Source organism: Trachurus japonicus, chromosome 5, assembly GCF_045865225.1.
Source record: "Trachurus japonicus isolate A0001 chromosome 5, Traja_1.0".
NCBI classification, from domain to species: Eukaryota; Metazoa; Chordata; class Actinopteri; order Carangiformes; family Carangidae; genus Trachurus; species Trachurus japonicus.
Window position 1 is genome coordinate 26,552,870 of NC_140911.1, and position 19,434 is coordinate 26,572,303.

The 19,434-nt window shown below is 41.1% G+C and overlaps 1 protein-coding gene across 4 annotated transcripts in view; it reads left to right on the forward strand.

Moving 5' to 3' along the window:
• syt2b (synaptotagmin IIb) overlaps nucleotides 1-18,777 on the forward strand; it is a 29,039-nt gene extending 10,262 nt beyond the window's left edge. The window contains exons 1-9 of one of the 4 annotated variants that reach the window (XM_085777044.1): nucleotides 6,122-6,280; nucleotides 10,325-10,553; nucleotides 10,663-10,823; nucleotides 13,018-13,149; nucleotides 14,931-15,098; nucleotides 16,204-16,371; nucleotides 17,287-17,404; nucleotides 17,879-18,012; nucleotides 18,172-18,777. In XM_085777044.1, coding sequence (XP_085633170.1) covers nucleotides 10,349-10,553; nucleotides 10,663-10,823; nucleotides 13,018-13,149; nucleotides 14,931-15,098; nucleotides 16,204-16,371; nucleotides 17,287-17,404; nucleotides 17,879-18,012; nucleotides 18,172-18,387 — 1,302 coding nt within the window. In that variant the 5' untranslated portion in view covers nucleotides 6,122-6,280; nucleotides 10,325-10,348 and the 3' untranslated portion in view covers nucleotides 18,388-18,777. Of the gene's footprint in view, nucleotides 1-6,121; nucleotides 6,281-10,324; nucleotides 10,554-10,662; nucleotides 10,824-13,017; nucleotides 13,150-14,930; nucleotides 15,099-16,203; nucleotides 16,372-17,286; nucleotides 17,405-17,878; nucleotides 18,013-18,171 lie in introns of those variants that run through there. The other 3 variants (XM_085777046.1, XM_085777045.1, XM_085777043.1) reach the window with 3 other exon arrangements.
• Nucleotides 18,778-19,434: the final 657 nt, after the last annotated feature.

Genomic DNA, 19,434 nt, shown 5'->3' on the forward strand with positions numbered 1-19,434 from the left:
GAAGTGAGGCATGGCAGGAAAGGGAGGAAGAGTGTGAGCAGCAGCTGACTGTTGGGCAAACTGCCTTCTAGCTTCCTATTTCTCTGATACACCCCTGCATTGCAGCACTCCCTGCAGGAGCTGAGAGAGTGCAGTCTCTTCCACATCCTCTGTGCTGCCTCAGAGGAGACAAATCATCTTGACCAAAATGTCCCCGCACAACTCAGCTGCGACACACGCATCGGGAGGACGGGCTGTCCTCAGCATACATTCATGATCTGGAGCTCTGATAGTGCTTGTGTTTCTCTTATCGTCCAAGTCCCAGAGCAGCACAGTCCTACGGCTTGACTCTGCCTTTGTGGAGAGGATGACTAGTAGAGAGGGAGGGGAGGTTCTATTCATTCACACATACTCCGAGGGGGGATGAGAGAGCCAGGCATTAACTGGAGTATCCCACAATGCACTGGGATTCCGAGCAAATCAATCTGACTGTACTGTTACTGCTTCGGTTTGTGCTGCAGCTGCATTGTGACCTTGCACTAAACTTGTAGAAACAGAAGCTGCTGAGTCAAGAGGCAGAGCAGTGATTTATCAAACCAGGACAGGTACATAAACTGGTTACATGTCGTGAACACACAAAAATGAAAACAAAATCTGGGTCACATTTCTTTAAAAAACTGCAGTTGACTGTGTTATTGTTACTTTTTCATCCCCTTGCGATAATCCTGTCATTCATGGCTCTTTCAGGGATGCAACTATCACTGGTGACTGGTCATTGGGACCAGAAAAAAAGTGCAAACAAAGTACCGGTATGTTGTTTTTAATCCTTAAAGGAATAGTTCACCAAAAATGAAATTCAGTCATTAGTGACTCACCCTCATGTTGATGAATACTCCGGAGTAGTTTTTTATTCCTCAAAGTGCATCTGGAGACCCAGGAGGGGGGTTCGTAGTCCAACCAAAACGTTGTATGAAAGTAATAGGACCCGACACAAAAACGTCCATAAAACTACACAAAAACCATGTAATATTCCGGGCCCTATTACTCTCAAATAAAGTTTTGGTTGGACTACGAACCGGCCTCCCGGGTCTCCAGGTGCACTTTGAGGAATAAAAAACTACTCCAGAGTATTCATCAGCATGAGGGTGACACTGACTGTTTTCTACAATTTATTATACGAATGTAGCATTTTTCCAAATTGCATAGAATTTGTGTTAAGATTTTAGTTAATGTTGGTCCTTGCCTCGCTGCCTCAGAACTCTCCAGAGGCCTGAAGTGCAAAGCTGGGGCTGCTCCTCTGTTAATGCAATGTACTGTGTGTAGGCTACACAAGAAAATATGACTGCACATGCTCAGAGTGGTTTTGTATTAATATAGACAGAGCACGCACATTTGATGACCAGTGGGGCAGTCAGCCTGCTGCCCCACCACAGCGTCATATTTGATTGACGTTGATTGGCTGGCTCTCCGTTTGTGACTTCTGGACAGTCAGCAAGAAGAGGGAAAACGTTCTTAGCTAACCCTAGATCTAGCTACGGAAACGCTTACTAACTTGGAAAAACTGAACTGATCTCAGGTGGAATCAGAGTTGAAGTCTGACAAGCTCAGAAAAAACACAAATAGCCAGCACTCGTATAGGTATAACCTCTTCATTTCTTTTTAACCAGGCAGCAGTGGCCCAAAAACGTAGGCGTTTCAGCAGCACAGCTTTCTTCAGCAACACAGCTTTCTTCAGTGTTGTGTTGTTCGGACCACTCTGTTCTGCCACACTGAGCTTCATACTGGTAGGATGGCAGTTACGTCCATCCATGAGCGGAGCAGTGCTGGACTACCAGGGTTGTGACGGACTGGGGACGGACCCACAGCACGCTGTGGAAATAACTCTGACTACTTGAACGGGAGTGAATTGCTCTGGCGTGCGGTCCCTCTCCAGTCTTCCACAGCTCTGGTCCAGCCTTGGTGAGTTAAAGCATATTTTTTATCATCCTGCCATTGTGGTGATGGTCTGTGCTTTGGCCATGTTTTATTTGTAATTAATGTAATGGGCTTTATGCGCAGCTCCAAGTACTTCCTGAAATAAGCCAGCTCCTTTATTTCCTGTCTTACATTATTGGACCAACTAATTAATCCAGGTGTGTCTGATCTCACAATAATGGTCAGACACACCTGGATTAATCAGTTGGTCCAATAATGTAAGACAGGAAATAAAGGAGCTGGCTTATTTCAGGAAGTACTTGGAGCTGTGCATAAAGCCAATTGTAATCCACTATTGTTGTGCTGGATCGCTATAGACGTTGGAGAGTGTCATAAGGTTGTTGTTGTTGTTGTTGTTGTTGTAAGGTTGTTGTCATACAGTAGAATGAATCTGATCCCTAAAAGTCGTCTGTGTGGCCTTCAGTGGTATTGAACTCTTTGCTGTTCCCTCCCAGTTCTCTGTCATTTGCTCTGAACTTGGTTTTGTCAGCTTGCCCCAACATTTTTTTTTACATGTAAAAACGCTGCTGGCAAGTATTATATTTGAATTTGATTAATTTAATTTACCATTTGTGTGTATGGCATACCACAAATTTAAAACTTGACCTTGCAATAACAGATCACTCGTTTATTTGTACATCCAGCAGTTTTTGAGTATTTAGAGCCATGTTTCAGGTCCCCTGCTAAATCTAAGCTCAGTATTTACTTTTGATGGAAATTCCTGTCTCTTTAAGCTGTTAAATCCTCCACTATGTTCACCAGCTAGTCTCTGTTTGTCTTGATGCTGAGCAGGAAGTGTACAGTAGGCTTTTAAAGAGCTGCCTGTGGCTGAACATGACATCAGTGAGAGTAAACCACAACAGTGGAGTTATGGGCCAGACAGCTAATCAATAGAGTCAGGTGGTAAGTCTCTATAGGTCCATCACTACCAGGTGCCACCTTTCATATTTTCATTTGATACAAGGCAGCTTTCATGACAAAGTATCAAACAACTACTTGTTTTTCAAATGCAGACACAAAGTCAAAATGTATGTCTTTAAATGTTCACAATGTGACACAACACAAGATTGTGTGGACTTCACATCGTCATTGCAACAGAGAATAGTAACAATATCCAGCCCAGATGAGCAAAGTATAAAATGTAATACTGTGTGGGAATGAAGGTTAGATGAAAAAAAAACAACTGATTGTGGCTTCACTGTGGCTTCTTCAAACTAAGTACTTTACCTTAACAATACTGAGGATGAATTCTCTAAAAAATAAAAACAAAAAGTTTATATTTTTTTGTAAATCAAATATTAAGCAACTTTTTATGATTTTTGACGAATGTAAAATTTCACTCATTGTAAAGTGTGTATTAGTCTAATAGTAGATTTGTATCATATTTCACCAGCCCTAGACAAATTGGGCTACTTGCTTTGACATTTTCTCCATTATTACTGTTTGCAATTTATTTTACAATTTACCTTTGAGTGTGTTGTTGTTGCCAAGCTGGCTCCTCTGACAATGCAGATTTACTGGGAGTGCTGCTGCCGTATGTTTGCATTAAATGCCTCAATGTAATTACCCGCTGCAGAAATGTTCCACTGAGATGTCACAATGCACCAGGGAGAGCGTCCTTTAACTTACAGACACAGTTTCAAACCCGGGAATAGTCCACCCTGCAGATGCTATTCAGCTGAAGGGGTCAGTAAAGATGTATCTAATTGTATGAGTTTCAGGGTTTGGGTACAGGTTAGGGTTAGCTGTCATCTCGTATTCTGGTTTCCCTCTGCAAATGACATGCAAATGACATGAAAACAATCATGTCAAGCTCTGTCCCACACAACCAAACAAAAGGCTTTGGGAAATATCAAATGTATATTCAAGTATATATAGTAAAAGTATGGCTTTCACAAAATATATATTCACTTTATTGTTGAGAGTTAGATGAGAAAACTGACACCACTCTCATAATATGATGCTACAGCTAGGATATGGTTAACTTAGCTTTAGCATAAAGACTAAACAGCTGTAAACCAAAGTGTAAAAATGCTAAGTTACACTTTTGCAGGGCTGGGATCTTTCTCTATCTTTCTTTAACCGTTCTGCTGTCACCAATTTTTGTCAGATAGTTAGGCTACACTTTAGTCAGGCTAGTTTTCTTTACATAGAGCTATGCATGTCATTTATGTACTGTATAGTAGCTTCATTTTAACACACACATCGTTTTCATCTACCTCTATGCAACAAAGAAATTTAAACCAATTTTTTTTTATGGCACTCTAAGATTTACTGGCCTAACTCCATCTCTCAAGACTCTTCAACTTCAAGTATCTCTCTCCTAAAATCATGAATTAGCAGCATCGCTTAACCTTGCCATGACAGTTCTTTCAGGCCACATCCTTAGCTATTACTTGCTGATGTCCCCCCACACCCACTTCAGCCCACCAATCCACTTACCTTTGTCTTGACTTATTTGATTTCGACGGTTGACTGCAAGGTCACTTCTTTCTGTCCTAGAATACAGTGAAAAGTGAATTTGTTCAAAACAACACTGAGAGCATTAAGTGAAAAGACCCAACAGAAGACCTTCATGATGTTGAACAGTATTCTTTATAAAGTAAAAGTTACATGTTTTATTCAAACAAGAAGCATGAGTCACTTTCACTTTTGTGAAAAGTTTCGCATTAAATTTAAACATGCACTGATCAGCCACAACAGTGGGGTCCAGAAATCTGAGACCACTAATGTAAAACCACTGTACATACTGTATATAGCGTATAGGCTCACAGAACATTAAAACCAGGTTAAATGTAATGACCAGGCTAAAAGACTCAAGTGCTGAGATCAAACTGAAACAGAGAGGCAGTCCACGAGGCAAAAGTAGGCTACAAGCAAGGGCAGGGCAAAAACAGGGTTGAAAATACAGTCCAATAATCCAAAACTACTATACAGTAGCAAAGATAATCAATGTGTGTGTGTGTGTCTGTGCATACATATTGTGTATACTAGTATTCGCAACTGGTCTGAATAATGTGGTTGATCTGTGTTTTTGTGGAATATAAGGCGGATAAATATCTCATGGGCATAACTTCACAGTTTACTGGTGCAGGAGAAAAAAGGGGGTTGCTCTGTGATGCAGCAGTTTTGTGTGAGATTCATGCCCCCCTCTGGCAGAAGCAGTCCACTGCACAGTAAAATGAGGAGAGAGCAGCCCCTGACAGCTGCTGGCTGAACATGAGCACACAGAAAGGTATTTCCCCAAGGAGAGCGAGGAGGAGAAAAGGGCTTCAGGAGACAGCCAGGGGAAAAGAGTGAATGCTTGAATTGAAAAAGAATCAAATATGTACAGAGGCAACTACATGAGGGGCATTTTCAGGCATGTGTTTATTTTGAACCAGTTTTGTCATGCAGAATATATAAATGAATAAATATATATATACTGTATATATTACAGATAGCTGGATCGCATCAGTTTTGTGGTTACCGGTCAGTTGTTTTACGATGTAATGGTTTTAGCTCGTTGTTGTGAGCTGCATGTTTTTTTGTTTGTGTTGTAACTCGAGAAGATGCTTTGCAATCTGCTCACTTCCAATCAAGGCTGACGAGTCTCCTGAGGGACCGGTGAAAAGCAGACAAGTTGACCTAATCATTCTTGGTTTCAGTTGTTCGTTGCAAACTGCTGCGATGAGGGAGGGAAGGGAATCCCTCCAGAGGGTTATATCACACCTCCCAGATCAATTGTTGGGATCCAATTAATTGTATGAGCTCGTAGAAATACAATTTGTGGGGCTGGTGTGGTAAAGTCAGTACACCCTTACATAAGTGTGTGTCGGCCATCCTCATACACTACATCAGCTACCTACCTTGTTGTAATGCATCTCTGATCCCTGCAAACAGTACCCGCCCCCCTACTCCCCAAAACCTTGTGCATATTGATCTTTTACAACTGCCGTCCAATGCTAGACCAAAGAGTGGCATGCTGCAATCAGTTGTGTGAGCAGCATCTCAAATGAGTTTGGGGTGGGGGTGGAGAGAAAGAGGTAGAGAGGCTGCGTGCATGAGTACATTGAGCGAGAGACAGAGGGGGAGTAGGGAGGTGTGTGTGACGGGAGGGTGGAAAATGGGGGAGATGGTGAACATTGGAAGAGGAGGAGGAGTAGGAGGAGGAGGAGGAGGAGGAGGAGGGGTGTAGTGCTGCAGTGGAGAGAAGTGAGAGGAGACTGCAGTCTCTGCTTATGGGAGAGATCAGACTATGTTACCACAGCTCTGAGGAAACTATAGCCTCAAACAGACCCCGATATTGGATGGGCCACCTCGTGAAGGGGAATACCACATCTGACTGGTGAGTGTTGTTCTGCAGATCTTTTTTAATATCAAGGTGCAGCTGTGTGGCATGAATGTCATCAAACACATACAACCAGATCATGTCTATCTGACACGATCGCTTCTGCATTTCCAAACTAAGTGAGTGAGTGAGTGTGTGATAAACTGTGACAGCGTGACTGACTGTTTTCACTGAACCTGAATATCCTTGTGAATCAGGATGTGTCTGAGCCTTTTTTCTTTTTTTCTTTTTTTTGTGGCTGAGTGATGCTGGCCAGTGATGCCCTGCAGAAATCAGAGGCAGATAAGGACTGAGTGCTAATGGCTCAGAGGTAAACAGTAGGCTAAAACAATAAGGGGCAGAGGCATTGACGTGCTTTGATGTATTTCCATTCAGCTGCCGTCCCCCTCACATGCTAAGCTTTGGAAGTTGGAGAGTGGAGTTATCTGTGCAGATTCAGAAATGTCTTGTATGATCTGTCTATTGCTGGTGAGTGGAGGTGACAACATTTTTTTCCCCCACAGACCTACAGTAATGTGATTGTTATATAGATATATTTTTGGGAGGGACCCCTGGTGCAGCTGAAACTTTAATTTGCCGTGACATCACAGCAGCGTGATAACAATGGGCATTTTTTATCATGCCCATGCCCAACACTCAGGCAATGACTTGACACTGGCCCCGAGCCAATTAGTTATTTGATTGGCTGGTCACCTCGGCTATAGAGGCAGGTAGTGGCCAATTGTTGATAGCTGATAGACACTATCTAGATTGCTTAGCAACAACAATGTGCTGGCTCACACAGCACATGGGCCTCCATACTGTACTGTATGTGAACAGCATGCGCTTGTCCATAACGCTACCTGGAATACAGATGTTTGGATTTAATACTCATTGATCTGTGGCTGGTGAGTCAATAAGGATTGGGTTACATGATGCTGACAGAGTGTGAGGTCTGCAGGTTCATGTTCATGTCATGATGCAGAAACCCCCACATGCACTGAGTATTAAGGATGCCTCAGTAAATATCTCTTGAATGTGACACACAAACTTTAGTGATTGCACTGCACTCAGCTCCTGCCTTGGTTGGCTCATTTAAACAGTGGGTATAAATTGTCTTGTCGTCGTTTTAACGGCGCCAGATCATTGTCTTTTAGTGCTTTGAGAGACAGATGAAACCAAGAATCCTCTAGACAGTCCTGAACATGAGCTGTATCCACACGCTCCCACGTACACTCTCAGACACATTCGTGGGTTTTATCATTTATTTCTGACGAGTTATTCTTTTTTCATTTTCTGTTATACATTTTATTCTCTCCTGTGATTCCATAAGCCTGTCTCCCTCCACATTGTGCAGTGATATTAAGTTGGTAAGAGTGAAACACATACAGTAATGCTCGCTCAGTTTTTTCGAAAATGTCTTAATTTCACGACCAAGATTTCTCATGTCACAACACTTTTTCACCCTGAAGCAAAAATAAGCAAACATGCAGACATTATGAGCTGCAGAACAAATGGTTGTCAAGGTGCCAGTTTAGTATTATGTGGAGGTGGTGGGGGGCATAAAGGATAAGGCAGTGTCCATATCACTATGTTCAGAGAATAATCCCAGAAATGTATTGTACAGCAGTAAACCCATTCTTGCTGATAGGATTTAAAGCATTAAAGCGCGCTCCCAGTATCACTATGGCTGTCTATTTCAAATACTCGGATAAATGAGCCCTAAAGAAACAAGTATCTTTCCCCCGTACCATAATATAACGCACTGATCCCACTTCACGACCAAGGTGAAATGATGCTACAGTTGTCAAATGATTCCAGTTATCAGAGGCATATGCTTTTTTTCGGTTTAGTGAAAAAAAAAGAAAGAAATTAAATAAATAAAAGAGCAAGCCTCATTTATACCACTGCATCGACGGCTTCATGCTCAGCAGCAAATGCTAACAGTGTGCTGGTGTCACTCATAGTCATGCAAAGGGCAGACAGAGAATAAATAATATAATGCTCACTTGAGGAGCTAGATCAATTGATTTTGTCAGCTGCTTGCAGTGGCTTGAATTTCCAGAAGATAAAAAAAGATGGAGACCACTGTGAGGAGACGCTTGTTTTATTAGTCACTGATTTGGGGGGGGGGGACTGATTCCTACAGCTTTATTATTTCATTATAGCGCAGAGTTTAGTTCCTTCTACTTTAGCACTTAGACTAATGAGGATCTTTATTATTGGCTGAACTGCCGTTTGTTTTCCCCGCTAATGAATTAATCATTCAGTCGATAAAATTATAAATGATTATGAGCTTCACAGTTTCCTGACGCCTGAGGTTGCCTCCATGTCCCAAACCCAAAAATGTTTACTATGCTATCACATAAGATAAAGAATACAGTGAATTCTCGTGATTGACAAGCTGAGAAAAAAAGAAGAAGAAAAAAATGGTTATTACAGTAAAACAATCACTGATACAAGTTGGCTTATCAATTATCCAGTTTTTGTTTTTTTCAAAAATATATTCATTGCTGCTGGCAACCCTTTTTTTGAATTACACACACCTGACATCTGTGTTTGATCCCCTTGGTCTGTTTCACACCAGCTTGTTCTTATTTGTAGTCTGTGTGTATCCCAGCTTGAACTTCAGGGGAGAACATGTTGACTCCAGACAGAAAGGGGCAGGAGGCAGGTTCAAACTGAGGGTGTCTACGCTGAGACGGGAGAGAGTGTGGAAAACTCTGTTTCCTCCTGTTTTCAGTTGTTATGCTTAGCTAAGCTAATTACTTTTATACAGTATACCACAGCCTTCTGTAAACAAGAGTGTGTTTTCCAGCTTGTCAAACTTCCTTTTGCCATAATCTAGCCCTACATCTTTCATGGGAAACTCCAGGCTCGCTGTCCCGTCTTCCTCTGGGTCGGTACAATACCTGCTGTGTTAGATCACTATGTTCAGAGGAGTGAGAGATTATCACCACAGCTTCTTCCATCATCGACATGATGGATGTTTATAGTCTCAACTTTCATGACTTTTATATCCTGTAAGGTTTTCTCGGCTGAGGATTTGTAACTGACATTGGTCTAATCCTTGACTAACAATGCCCAGAGCTGATTGTGATCTGTTGTAACAATCCCTCCATATTTCACAGGGTTCAGTAGCTTCATTGCGGCCCCTCATCTCATCATCGCTCAAAAATTCAAAGGAATCATCTTCATCCATTTGTCACTAACCAAAGGAGTTCAGCCTAGACAACAGCGTTTACATGATTTTCATTATCAGTTGGAGTGTGCGTCAATCTCTTTTGTTCCTTCAGTTTATTGATTAATCATTTAGTCTGTTATGTCCCAGATCTTCAAGTAGCAAAATCGTCAAACTCTTTCCTCAGTCCAAAACACTAAGTCACAAAAATTCCAAATAGGAAATATGCAAATATGGGCGGCACAGTGATGCAGTGGTTAGCCCTCTGGCCTCTTAGCAAGATGGTTCTGGGTTTGATTCCTGGCCCTTGGGTTTTTCTTTGTGGAATTTACATGTTCTCTTTGTGTCTGTGTGGCTTCTCTCTGGGTTCTCCAGCTTTTTCCCACAGTCCGAAGACATGTAGGTTGATTGGTGACTCTAAATTGTCCATACGAGTGACAGTGAGTGTGTAAAAAGGTTGATTGTCTCTACATGTGACCCTGAGACAGACTGATGACCTGTCCAGGGTGTCCCCTGCCCCTTGTCCCATGTCAGCTGGGATTGGCACCAGCCCCCCATGACCCTGCACAAATTAACAGTTTAGACAATGGATGGATGAAAGTATGCAAGTCCTCCTAACCTTTTACTTAATTTTGTTATTTCTTTTTTTCTTACACTCTCCTGCTGTGAATTTGTTTTTTTTCTTTCTTTGATTTTTCAAATCATTTTTTAAATGATGATCATACAAAAACATGCAGTAATCCCCACTCCCTAGTCCAGATCGTAGCTAAGCAAATAAATTGAGATAACACTTTAGTTCCCCTATGAAGTGAATCACTGAGGTTATGACATTACCGTTGTGTGTTGATGTTTATTCTGCCTTTCTTCCTCTGTGTGTCTAGGGACGCTGCACCTAGTCTTTGACAATGAAGTTTAACTTGTTCAAAAAACCAGAAGCCATGAAGGCTGCTGAGCCCACGGATCTCACCACCCTCCCCATGGCTCCCGCCCCGACTCTGGCCTCCACCTCGGCGCCGGAAACTTCAGGATCCAACAACACAGAGATCAACAAGAATGACATGTTTGAGGAAATCAAGAGTAAATTCTTGAATGAAATTGATAAAATCCCACGTAAGCAGACCTTTATTCCCATTTTCTTCTGAGATACATAATGTGTATACAGTACTATAACTAGGCCTCCATTTATTGATTTTTCTCTCTGTTGCTTTGACACTGACAGTGCCTCCATGGGCTCTGATTGCCATTGCTGTGGTGGCTGCACTGCTCATGCTCACCTGCTGCTTCTGCATAATCAAAAAGTGCTGCTGCAAGAAGAAGAAGAACAAGAAGGGGAAGAAGGGCAAGGACGGCTTCAACATGAAGAACATGCAGGGCGGCGAGGTATGACCCCTCGTGCTTCCTACATGCTTAAAAGTCAGAGTAACAGGAATCTTAAAATGATGTCTTGGCTCTTTTCTTCCACTGTTATCTTCAATTATTAAAACAAGTTTGACATTTATTACTGAGTTTTTTTTTATTATTATTAATTTAAATATGTTTCTGGCTAACCAAATTTGATCTTTTACCAGCAGCTCTTTTAGGCCAGGCTGTAGAGGACACAAGGAGAGAGCTCTCTTCCCCTCCATTTATTTGATGTCGTTGTGGTCATATAAATGTGTGACGTATTCCATTGTGACCTGTGGTGAGAAATGACACTCTTTGTTACAAGGTGGCAAAGAATAATGAGAGAACCATGAGGTTGAAAGTTTCTTTTGACAAGTTGCAACCACCAAAAAGCTGCATTTTCATAACAAAACATAATAAATGAGGCCTGTAGAAATAGTATTTGGGAAATATTTAGAAGCAACAAAGAGTAAATCAGAGGATAAATGTTAGAAAAGCCAAGTGATTCATTTGTGGGTTAACCAGCATGAGCCGACACCACCATAAATTGCCCTATGCTCCAGTGACAGTTAATTAAAGCAATCAATTACTTGTGTTTAAAACAAACTGAAAACAAGCGTGTCATTTCTAATCATAATTGTGGTGGTGGTGGTGGTGGTGTTGACTGCCTCTCTTTTTGTAGTGTGTTTGGTGTCTTGTGAGTTGAATCTCTTCCTCTCTCTGCTCTCCTCCTTTTTTCCGCTTTGTGTCTGTCTTGTGTGTGCCTCGTGTTTCTTGACTGTGGTGGACTCCCATTCTACGGTAGGTGGATAGCTCCTGTTGACGCTCTCTGGCCCCCGGGGCGGAGGGGGTTTCATGGAATGAAAGTCGTAGCTTCCTTTGCTTTTTTGTTTGTTTTGTTTTGTTTTAGTCCTTCCAAAACATTTTTTTTTATTTCAAATTGTGTTATGACAGCTTGAGAATGTAAAAAAAATGGAAAGCTATGATGTGCTCCATAAACCCCAAAGAGGAGAGTCTAACCATCTAATGCATTGTTCACGAGACAATGTAACTGAAACTCACACCAATATGGAAAGTATTGGACAAAGAGATGATAATGCAAGACACTTTTAACACTATTAATCTATGCATGTGATAAAAGGCATGGTTGGTTGTTTGGGAGACATGGAAACGGTGATGATAAAACTGCATGAAGAACCAAATATTTGCAAATCAGTCTTTTTAATTGTAATACTCAAGGAGGAGGAATAAATTAGAGGCACTCTATGGACTGGGAAAGAAAGAGTAGAAACTTCTCAAAGTCAAAGTCACCTTGACGGTGATGCTTTAATTTAACTGCAGTAATAACACTGAAACAATAAGACTCTACATTATTCAAATAGCTGTCTGTGCCCTTTAATCCTGAACCATTTATTGCAATAATGGCGAGCTGAAAAGAGCTTGGTGCCACATAAATTTAGCGGTGAAACCAGACATGCAGGTTTATATTTAATGAATATATATTTTACAAATATGAATATGATGTTCGGGTTCAATAGTACAATGACAAATTTCAATCCAGTTTAAAGTCTTAAAACTGTATTTGAGAACCATCTCCTTGCCCTGAATTTTATGTCTTTTTTGCCTTTTATTATTATTTAATATGCACTGGCATTTGCTGTTGTGAGCTAGTTCCTTAGGGGTTTTCATATAAACATTTATCCCTTTGTTCATTTGGTGGAATCAAAGCTCTTGAAAAAGCCTTTGATAAACAAAATGCTGATGTGCCAGTATCTAGATTTAATTGGTAAATGTTGCAATTACTGCCCCTCTTAGTGGAACTAGCATGCAATGCCTCCACTGACTCTGGCTGTCACCATACTACACAAGCATGTTGAAAGAACTGCCCAGTGGTACAGAGCAAAAGAGAAAATACCCAGGACAAAGTGTGCAGAATTACTTTTGAACTACAGACATGCATTTATGTGTTACCAATAGTGATTTCTCCCCTTGTAAAATAATAAAACATCCCTGGTTCATTATCATCAGGTGCTGTGCAGGTAAGCAGTAACCAAAACATGTATCTCCCACGTAAAAACTCCTGGAGCTCCAGTGTCTGTGGCATGCTGTCTGTTGACGGGAGCCCTGTAGTTGGATTCCTGTTTGCCTGACCTTTAACATAGTGTCTTGTTTTGTTACCTTCAAACCACAGAAACACCAGGACGACGATGATGACGAGGGAGAGACTGGATTGACAGAGGAGGAGAAAGAGGAAGAGGAGAAAGAGCAAGAGAAACTGGGAAAGCTGCAGTACTCCATAGATTATGATTTTGAGAATGCAAAGGTCTGTGGTTCTCTCCTATGAATGCTTTTACACTTTTTCACTGTTTGCAAGCTTCAAATAGTTTATTTTAGAAGCATAGTGAACAGTGTTCAATGTGTAAAATCAGGAAACCATTTTCCTGTGTACATTCTCATTTGTCCAGGTCAAATGAATTTTCGATCGAAAGCAACAACAGTCGTTAAGTGACTGTCTTTGGTGGAAGGTTGGTTTCGACTTCGTTAGTGCTCTATTGTGTTATAACGACAGTCGTTTGAGTCACATGCCACACGACTGTCGTTGGCACTTGGAGCACAAAAGGGAACCAGTGACATCATCAGCCTTGTGAACGCCCACACAAGAGGTTAAATAGTGAGTCTCCACACCAGATAGTTGGACCAGTCCCAGCCTGGTCAGATGCTACATGAACTGATGAAGCCTCTTGGATGAGAGGTGAAACGTCTTCCTAGACAAATAACCAAGTCCAGTTGCGTTTGATTGAAAATTCCTTTGAGAGACAAAAAAACATGTGTTTCATATCCAGTTTTGACTGAATTTTGGAGTGTTGCACATTTTCTACTGTTGATTTTTTCCTGTCTTCCCCAAAATTCTCCAGTGTTTTGAGAAATAATTTGATATTCTGTCACTGATTTGCTTTCACTCCATCACTTAGATGACAAGACTGCTCTCTGATGAATATGAAGCTAACCAAAAGTCAGCTATTTTAACTGAGCTTAAACTCCCTATTCAATGGAAGGACAACCTGCAAACATGATACAGTTAGGGGGGTTGGCTGGTTGGCAGATTGTGTTGCCTTTGGACAGAGTCCAGATATCTGATTCTCCATTGTGCTAAGCTATGCTAACTGAATGTAGCTGTATGTTTTATGTGCAGACATAAGAGTGATATTGAACCTTTGCTGCACTCTCCGCAAGAACGCAATTAAGTGTAACTGCCAAAATGTCACCTATTTCTTTAAATTAGCTATTATTACAACAAAAATGCTATGGCTCCTTAGCTAATGGTTGCATTAACAGCTGTTTACGGATCATTTTAAGACTGGGGTTTTCAACAAAAAAAAAAAAACAGAACCCCCCCCCCTCTGAGTTTAACTAACCAGATGAGAACAGCTTATTTTTTCTTATGTTATACCTTTCCATGAGGTTCTCTGGCCTCTGTAGCCTTTTATCTGCTGTGAAGGAGTAGCACTGCTCAGAGGGCGTATCATACTGTAAGCTCTTGTATTATAAAGACTACAATGGCTGAAGCTCTAAACTGTGGCAGAAACTGGGGAAAAGGCCTTTGCTTTGTAAAACCCTATGCAAAGTAAGAGAATGATCTTTTTTGCATAAAAACTCAAGAGGCTAATCCATTAAGTGGATACAAAAGTGTTGCAGCAATTTCTTATTCATATGAAGTGTAAATCTCTCAGCGGCATACATAGGCATAGTGAAAGTATATCACCTGAGTTAATTGAGCTTAAGGTTCTGAATATACAAGGGAACATTGTATTGTACATACAGTAAGTGACACAAAACAGCATAAGGAGATAGTTAATTTAAAGTCATATTTTAAGTTTGTTTATATAATGTAGAAACCAAAAACATTTTAATTAGCACACAGTGACAACTGGGTGACATTGAAGAAAACTCCAGCCAGTAGAGCTAGACATTTTCTGATTAATTGCAAGGCTTAAGTTGTCAGATGATGTTATATAACCAGGCTGAGGCAGTGACCCTGACACAAATGAAAAATCTTGTAAACTTTGTGTGCGGCTGCTCTCCCACCCTCTCCTCCACACACAGCTCACAGTCGGCATCCTTCAAGCTGCCGACCTCATGTCCATGGACTCGGGTGGAACCTCCGATCCCTATGTTAAAGTCCTGCTCTTCCCTGACAAGAAGAAGAAGTATGACACCAAAGTCCACAAGAAGACACTGAACCCTGTGTTCAATGAAACATTTGTGTTCAAGGTATGTTTGTCACATCGCCATATCTCTGTGCAGTGATGAATTACAGAGTGGTCCGTGGTTAGAATTTGAGGTAGACATGTTTACACCCTGAACTCATGCAACACAAATGAAGACATAGAACTAACATGTATAAACGATGCTGTGCATGTAAGTGTAATAGCACTGAGTGTATGAAGTCAGGTTTATCTGGGTGTGTGTGTACTCACTGGCCTGCACAGCCTACATGCTGCTCTTTCCTGTCCTGGCTAATAAGGCCCGCAGAGACAGTGGCTGTGGGTCAGGCTGGTAGCTCTGCCTGCCATATAAAACACACCAACAACAAATCTTATTTTACAGAACGCCTCTGTCTCCTCTCTCACACATAGAGCCACAGAGCCGGTTATTATTCCACTGTCTAGGTTATTTGAGATCCTTATATGTTTTGATGTTGAAAGGTTTTCATTAATGTCCAGATGGGGAGTCTGCAAAGGATGATGGTTCAGAGAATTATCCTCATCCTCATGTAAGAAAATGTCAGTGTGCTATATTTTCAAATACCTAAATAATTCTTAATAAATCCAAGCATGTAGAAAATTTAATTCATGTTATTTAGATACTGGTTGTTGTTTTGTTAGATGACTTGTATTTTACTTCGTTTTTTTTTTTTTTTTTAATTAGACCTATTTCATTTAATGATAATTTAAACACACAAAACACACAACACAATATAAACCACAAGCTCAATTTACCACCAGTGTAACAATGGGATAACTTTACCCAAGTTAAAAACCCACTAAAAACATTCATTTTACAGTATGGTCTCATTGTTGTATGGTCATTGAGTATGGTATTACTGATACAATCTACATCATTTTTGTTCTTCAATAATATGTCTCTCTTGCTATATGTGGCACAATATGCATTTTATTCAGCTAGCAACACGTTAGTGACAGTTTAAGGTTTAAGTTAAAACTTGAGCTTGTTGTGTCCCTTGTTGTAATCCAGCAGCCATATAAAAATAGGGTCAGCTCTAGTTTAAATAATGGTGATATTCAATCTTGAGACACACCAGATCACTGAAAACTGTTACAATATCAAACAACATCATCTTGTGTTTGTTGATCAGGTTCCCTACGAGGAGCTCGGTGGGAAGACGCTGGTGATGTCTGTTTATGATTACGACCGATTTTCCAAACATGATGTCATCGGCGAAGTGAAGATTCCCATGAACACCATCGACCTCGGGCGGCCGATTGAGGAGTGGCGGGATCTGGAGAGCGCCGACCAAGAGGAGGTGCCGTTAACAATTTAACTGATTAGAAATAAGGCATCAACAAATCTCACAAAAAAGACCAGAATGAACAATAATAACTAACAAACTGTTATAGCTTATTCCCTCTGTGCCGCAGACCTCGTCTGTTGTCCAGAAACTATGAAAAGCACAGCAGTGAGCCGCAGCATCGCATCGGCCGGCATGTTCCCTCATTATGATGAAAACTGTGCACTGTAGCATATTCTGAGTCACTCCTACTTACAGTGTCCTGCTGCTTTAAATAGCCCCCAGAGTGTGTCAATCAGCATCTGAAAAAGTCTGTTTACATAGTAATGGACCAAACCAGCAGTGCCCAGCTGCTCAGAAAAAGTAAAGAGTGAAAAGAAGTAAAGTTATACATTTTTGTCTTCTTTTTGCGTCATCTTTAGTATGACTCACTGGGTTAAACCAGTGTTTACTGAGAAAGCATCCATGTTCTTGGATTTGAGCTTTTCAATTGCTGACCTGTCAGGAATGTTCAGTTAAGTTATTTCATGAAAATTGCACAAACATTCAAACAATCAGTAAGGGTCTATATACCTTACGGTAGTGCAATAAATGTTGAACTCTGTGTCAGTGACACTGTTTATGAAGTACATGTACAGAAGTTTATTTTCCTGAATATAACAGATTGGTCACATTTTCTGCAAGTATTAATGTCATTTTTAATTAACTTCCTGAATCTGTACAGGAATTTAGCAATTCTATGTAACTATGTTGAGCCACAAGGACAAAAGAACCAACTTTTCAGCGCATAAAAGTAACAGTTGAAGATAGGAAGCAGCCAGGAGCTGAGAGTGTTTTGCATCAACCCACTGTAAAACAAGCAGTTTGTTGGTGTCTGATGAGCATGTGTGCTTGTCATTTCTGTCTCTTCTCTCTGTGCTGACTGCTCAGCCTGAGAAACTGGGAGACATCTGCATCTCCCTCCGTTATGTCCCCACCGCTGGGAAACTCACCGTCTGCATCCTGGAGGCAAAGAACCTGAAGAAGATGGACGCCTGCGGATTATCTGGTAGAGAAAAGCTGTAATCACTTCAAAGCTAGAACACTGTAAACTGAATTTACATTTTTGTTTCTGATGTTGCTGAGAGTGGCTTACCCCTCACGGTTCAAAGCTGGGGTTTTGAACAATTTTTCAAAAGGCATAATGCCACAGAAAATGCTCTGCACACTTTGGCTCAATACATGGATTTAATGACCAAGACCAGCTTTTGGGCTCTGTGGGCATCAACCAGGGCTATTTTTTTATGAGAAATTAAACAAAACATGGTTTTTCTATACAAGTACACCTGGGAAATGTCGTTAACAGTAATAATTCCCCTGGTCTAAATGAACAGAAAGTATGGATAAGTTTAAACAAGGAAATCAAAATGATGAAAATACCTATCAGGAGACATAAAAGGAAAGTAGGTTTTACACAAACATTATACATGCATACTTAAATCCTGATGCTTTCTGTTGCTGATCATGTTGATGCCCTTTGCAGATCCCTATGTAAAGATCCAGCTGCTGCAGGGGGGTAAACGTCTAAAGAAAAAGAAGACTACTGTGAAGAAGAACACCTTAAACCCGTATTACAATGAGTCCTTCAGCTTTGAAATCCCCCTAGAACAGATGCAGGTACAGTATAAGTTAAACCTCATCTTGATTGATATAATGATACAGTACAGAACACCGACCTCTGCCTCTCTCCATCAGAAATGTATTTTAAATCAGTCCTCACTCATAGTTCATCAACACAACACCCCAACAACAGATTCTCTCTCATTCCCTGCTTAGAAAATCTTGGTGGCGGTCACAGTCTTCGATTATGACAAGATTGGTAAGAACGACGCCATCGGAAAGATCTTCGTGGGCAGCAAGGCCACCGGCTTAGGTCTGAAGCACTGGTCTGACATGCTGGCCAATCCTCGCCGCCCCATTGCCCAGTGGCATCCATTGCAACCCGAGGAGGATATCGATGGTCAGCTGGCATCTTTGGCTGCAAAGAAGTAACATGCTCCACCAACCAGCTAATGCACTAACTCAGAAAATCCAACCCCCTCCCCCTACTTTGCATGAAACCCATGACTTAACAACATGACAACTCGTCATGGAACCTGCTCAGCAAAAAAGAGACATCGTAGAATATCTGCTCATTCATGGTTAAGTCGAAAAAAAACAAAAACTCTTTTTAAACACATCACATTTCACACATTAGTGTATGCTGAGAAGAGTGGCATTGAGTTATTGGATGACTGGCTCATGAATGATCGACTTTTGGTCTTTCTTTCATTTGAAGAAACTTAGAAACTGATTCTTAGGGTGCTGATACTGAGCGAAAGTCTTGGTGAAGACAATATTGGAAATAACGCTTTAGTTTAGTTAATAGAGCATGCTTTACTTACCTCCCCACTGCTCTGCATACACCATGCCCAGCATTGTATCTTGCTAATAAGTGTTGCTATAACTTGCAATAGAAAGTACTGTAGTATTGGGTTATTTCCTGCACAGAGCCTGTTTAAGTCTATCCATGCAAAAAGATTTAATTGAGGATGATTGAGGCCGAGGTCACTGAACGCAGCGATCCATGTTGCAATATGTTTTCAGGAGAAATCTGTCTTCATCTTATCAGCCCACATTGGAGAAGGAGATACACACAGTCCAGTAGCGTACAGAATGGCAGGGATGATGCAGCTATCTGATCTATGTCGCTTGTTTTGTGTTGCCATGAACGCACCGTCTATGCATTTAGGTTCAACACACTCTTCTGTGTCTTCAGACAGACAGATCTCATGTAGGACAGGATTACAAAGGGTGCCTTTCCTGATGTGACATTTTGAGAAATCCGGTAGGCTTCATTGTTTATTTTAGATGAGGGGGGTTTGGGGCTTTTTACAGAGTGAATATCTTTCAAAAGTAGTCAGGGACACTGTGAATGTGCCATCTGAAACCTGTCTTGAGCTGTGTTGACCACTTGGATGTAAAACCTTACTTCCCTTGGAGAGAGTAAGGACAACGGAAGGGTTACCAATAATGTTCAAAACAATGATGACAAATGCT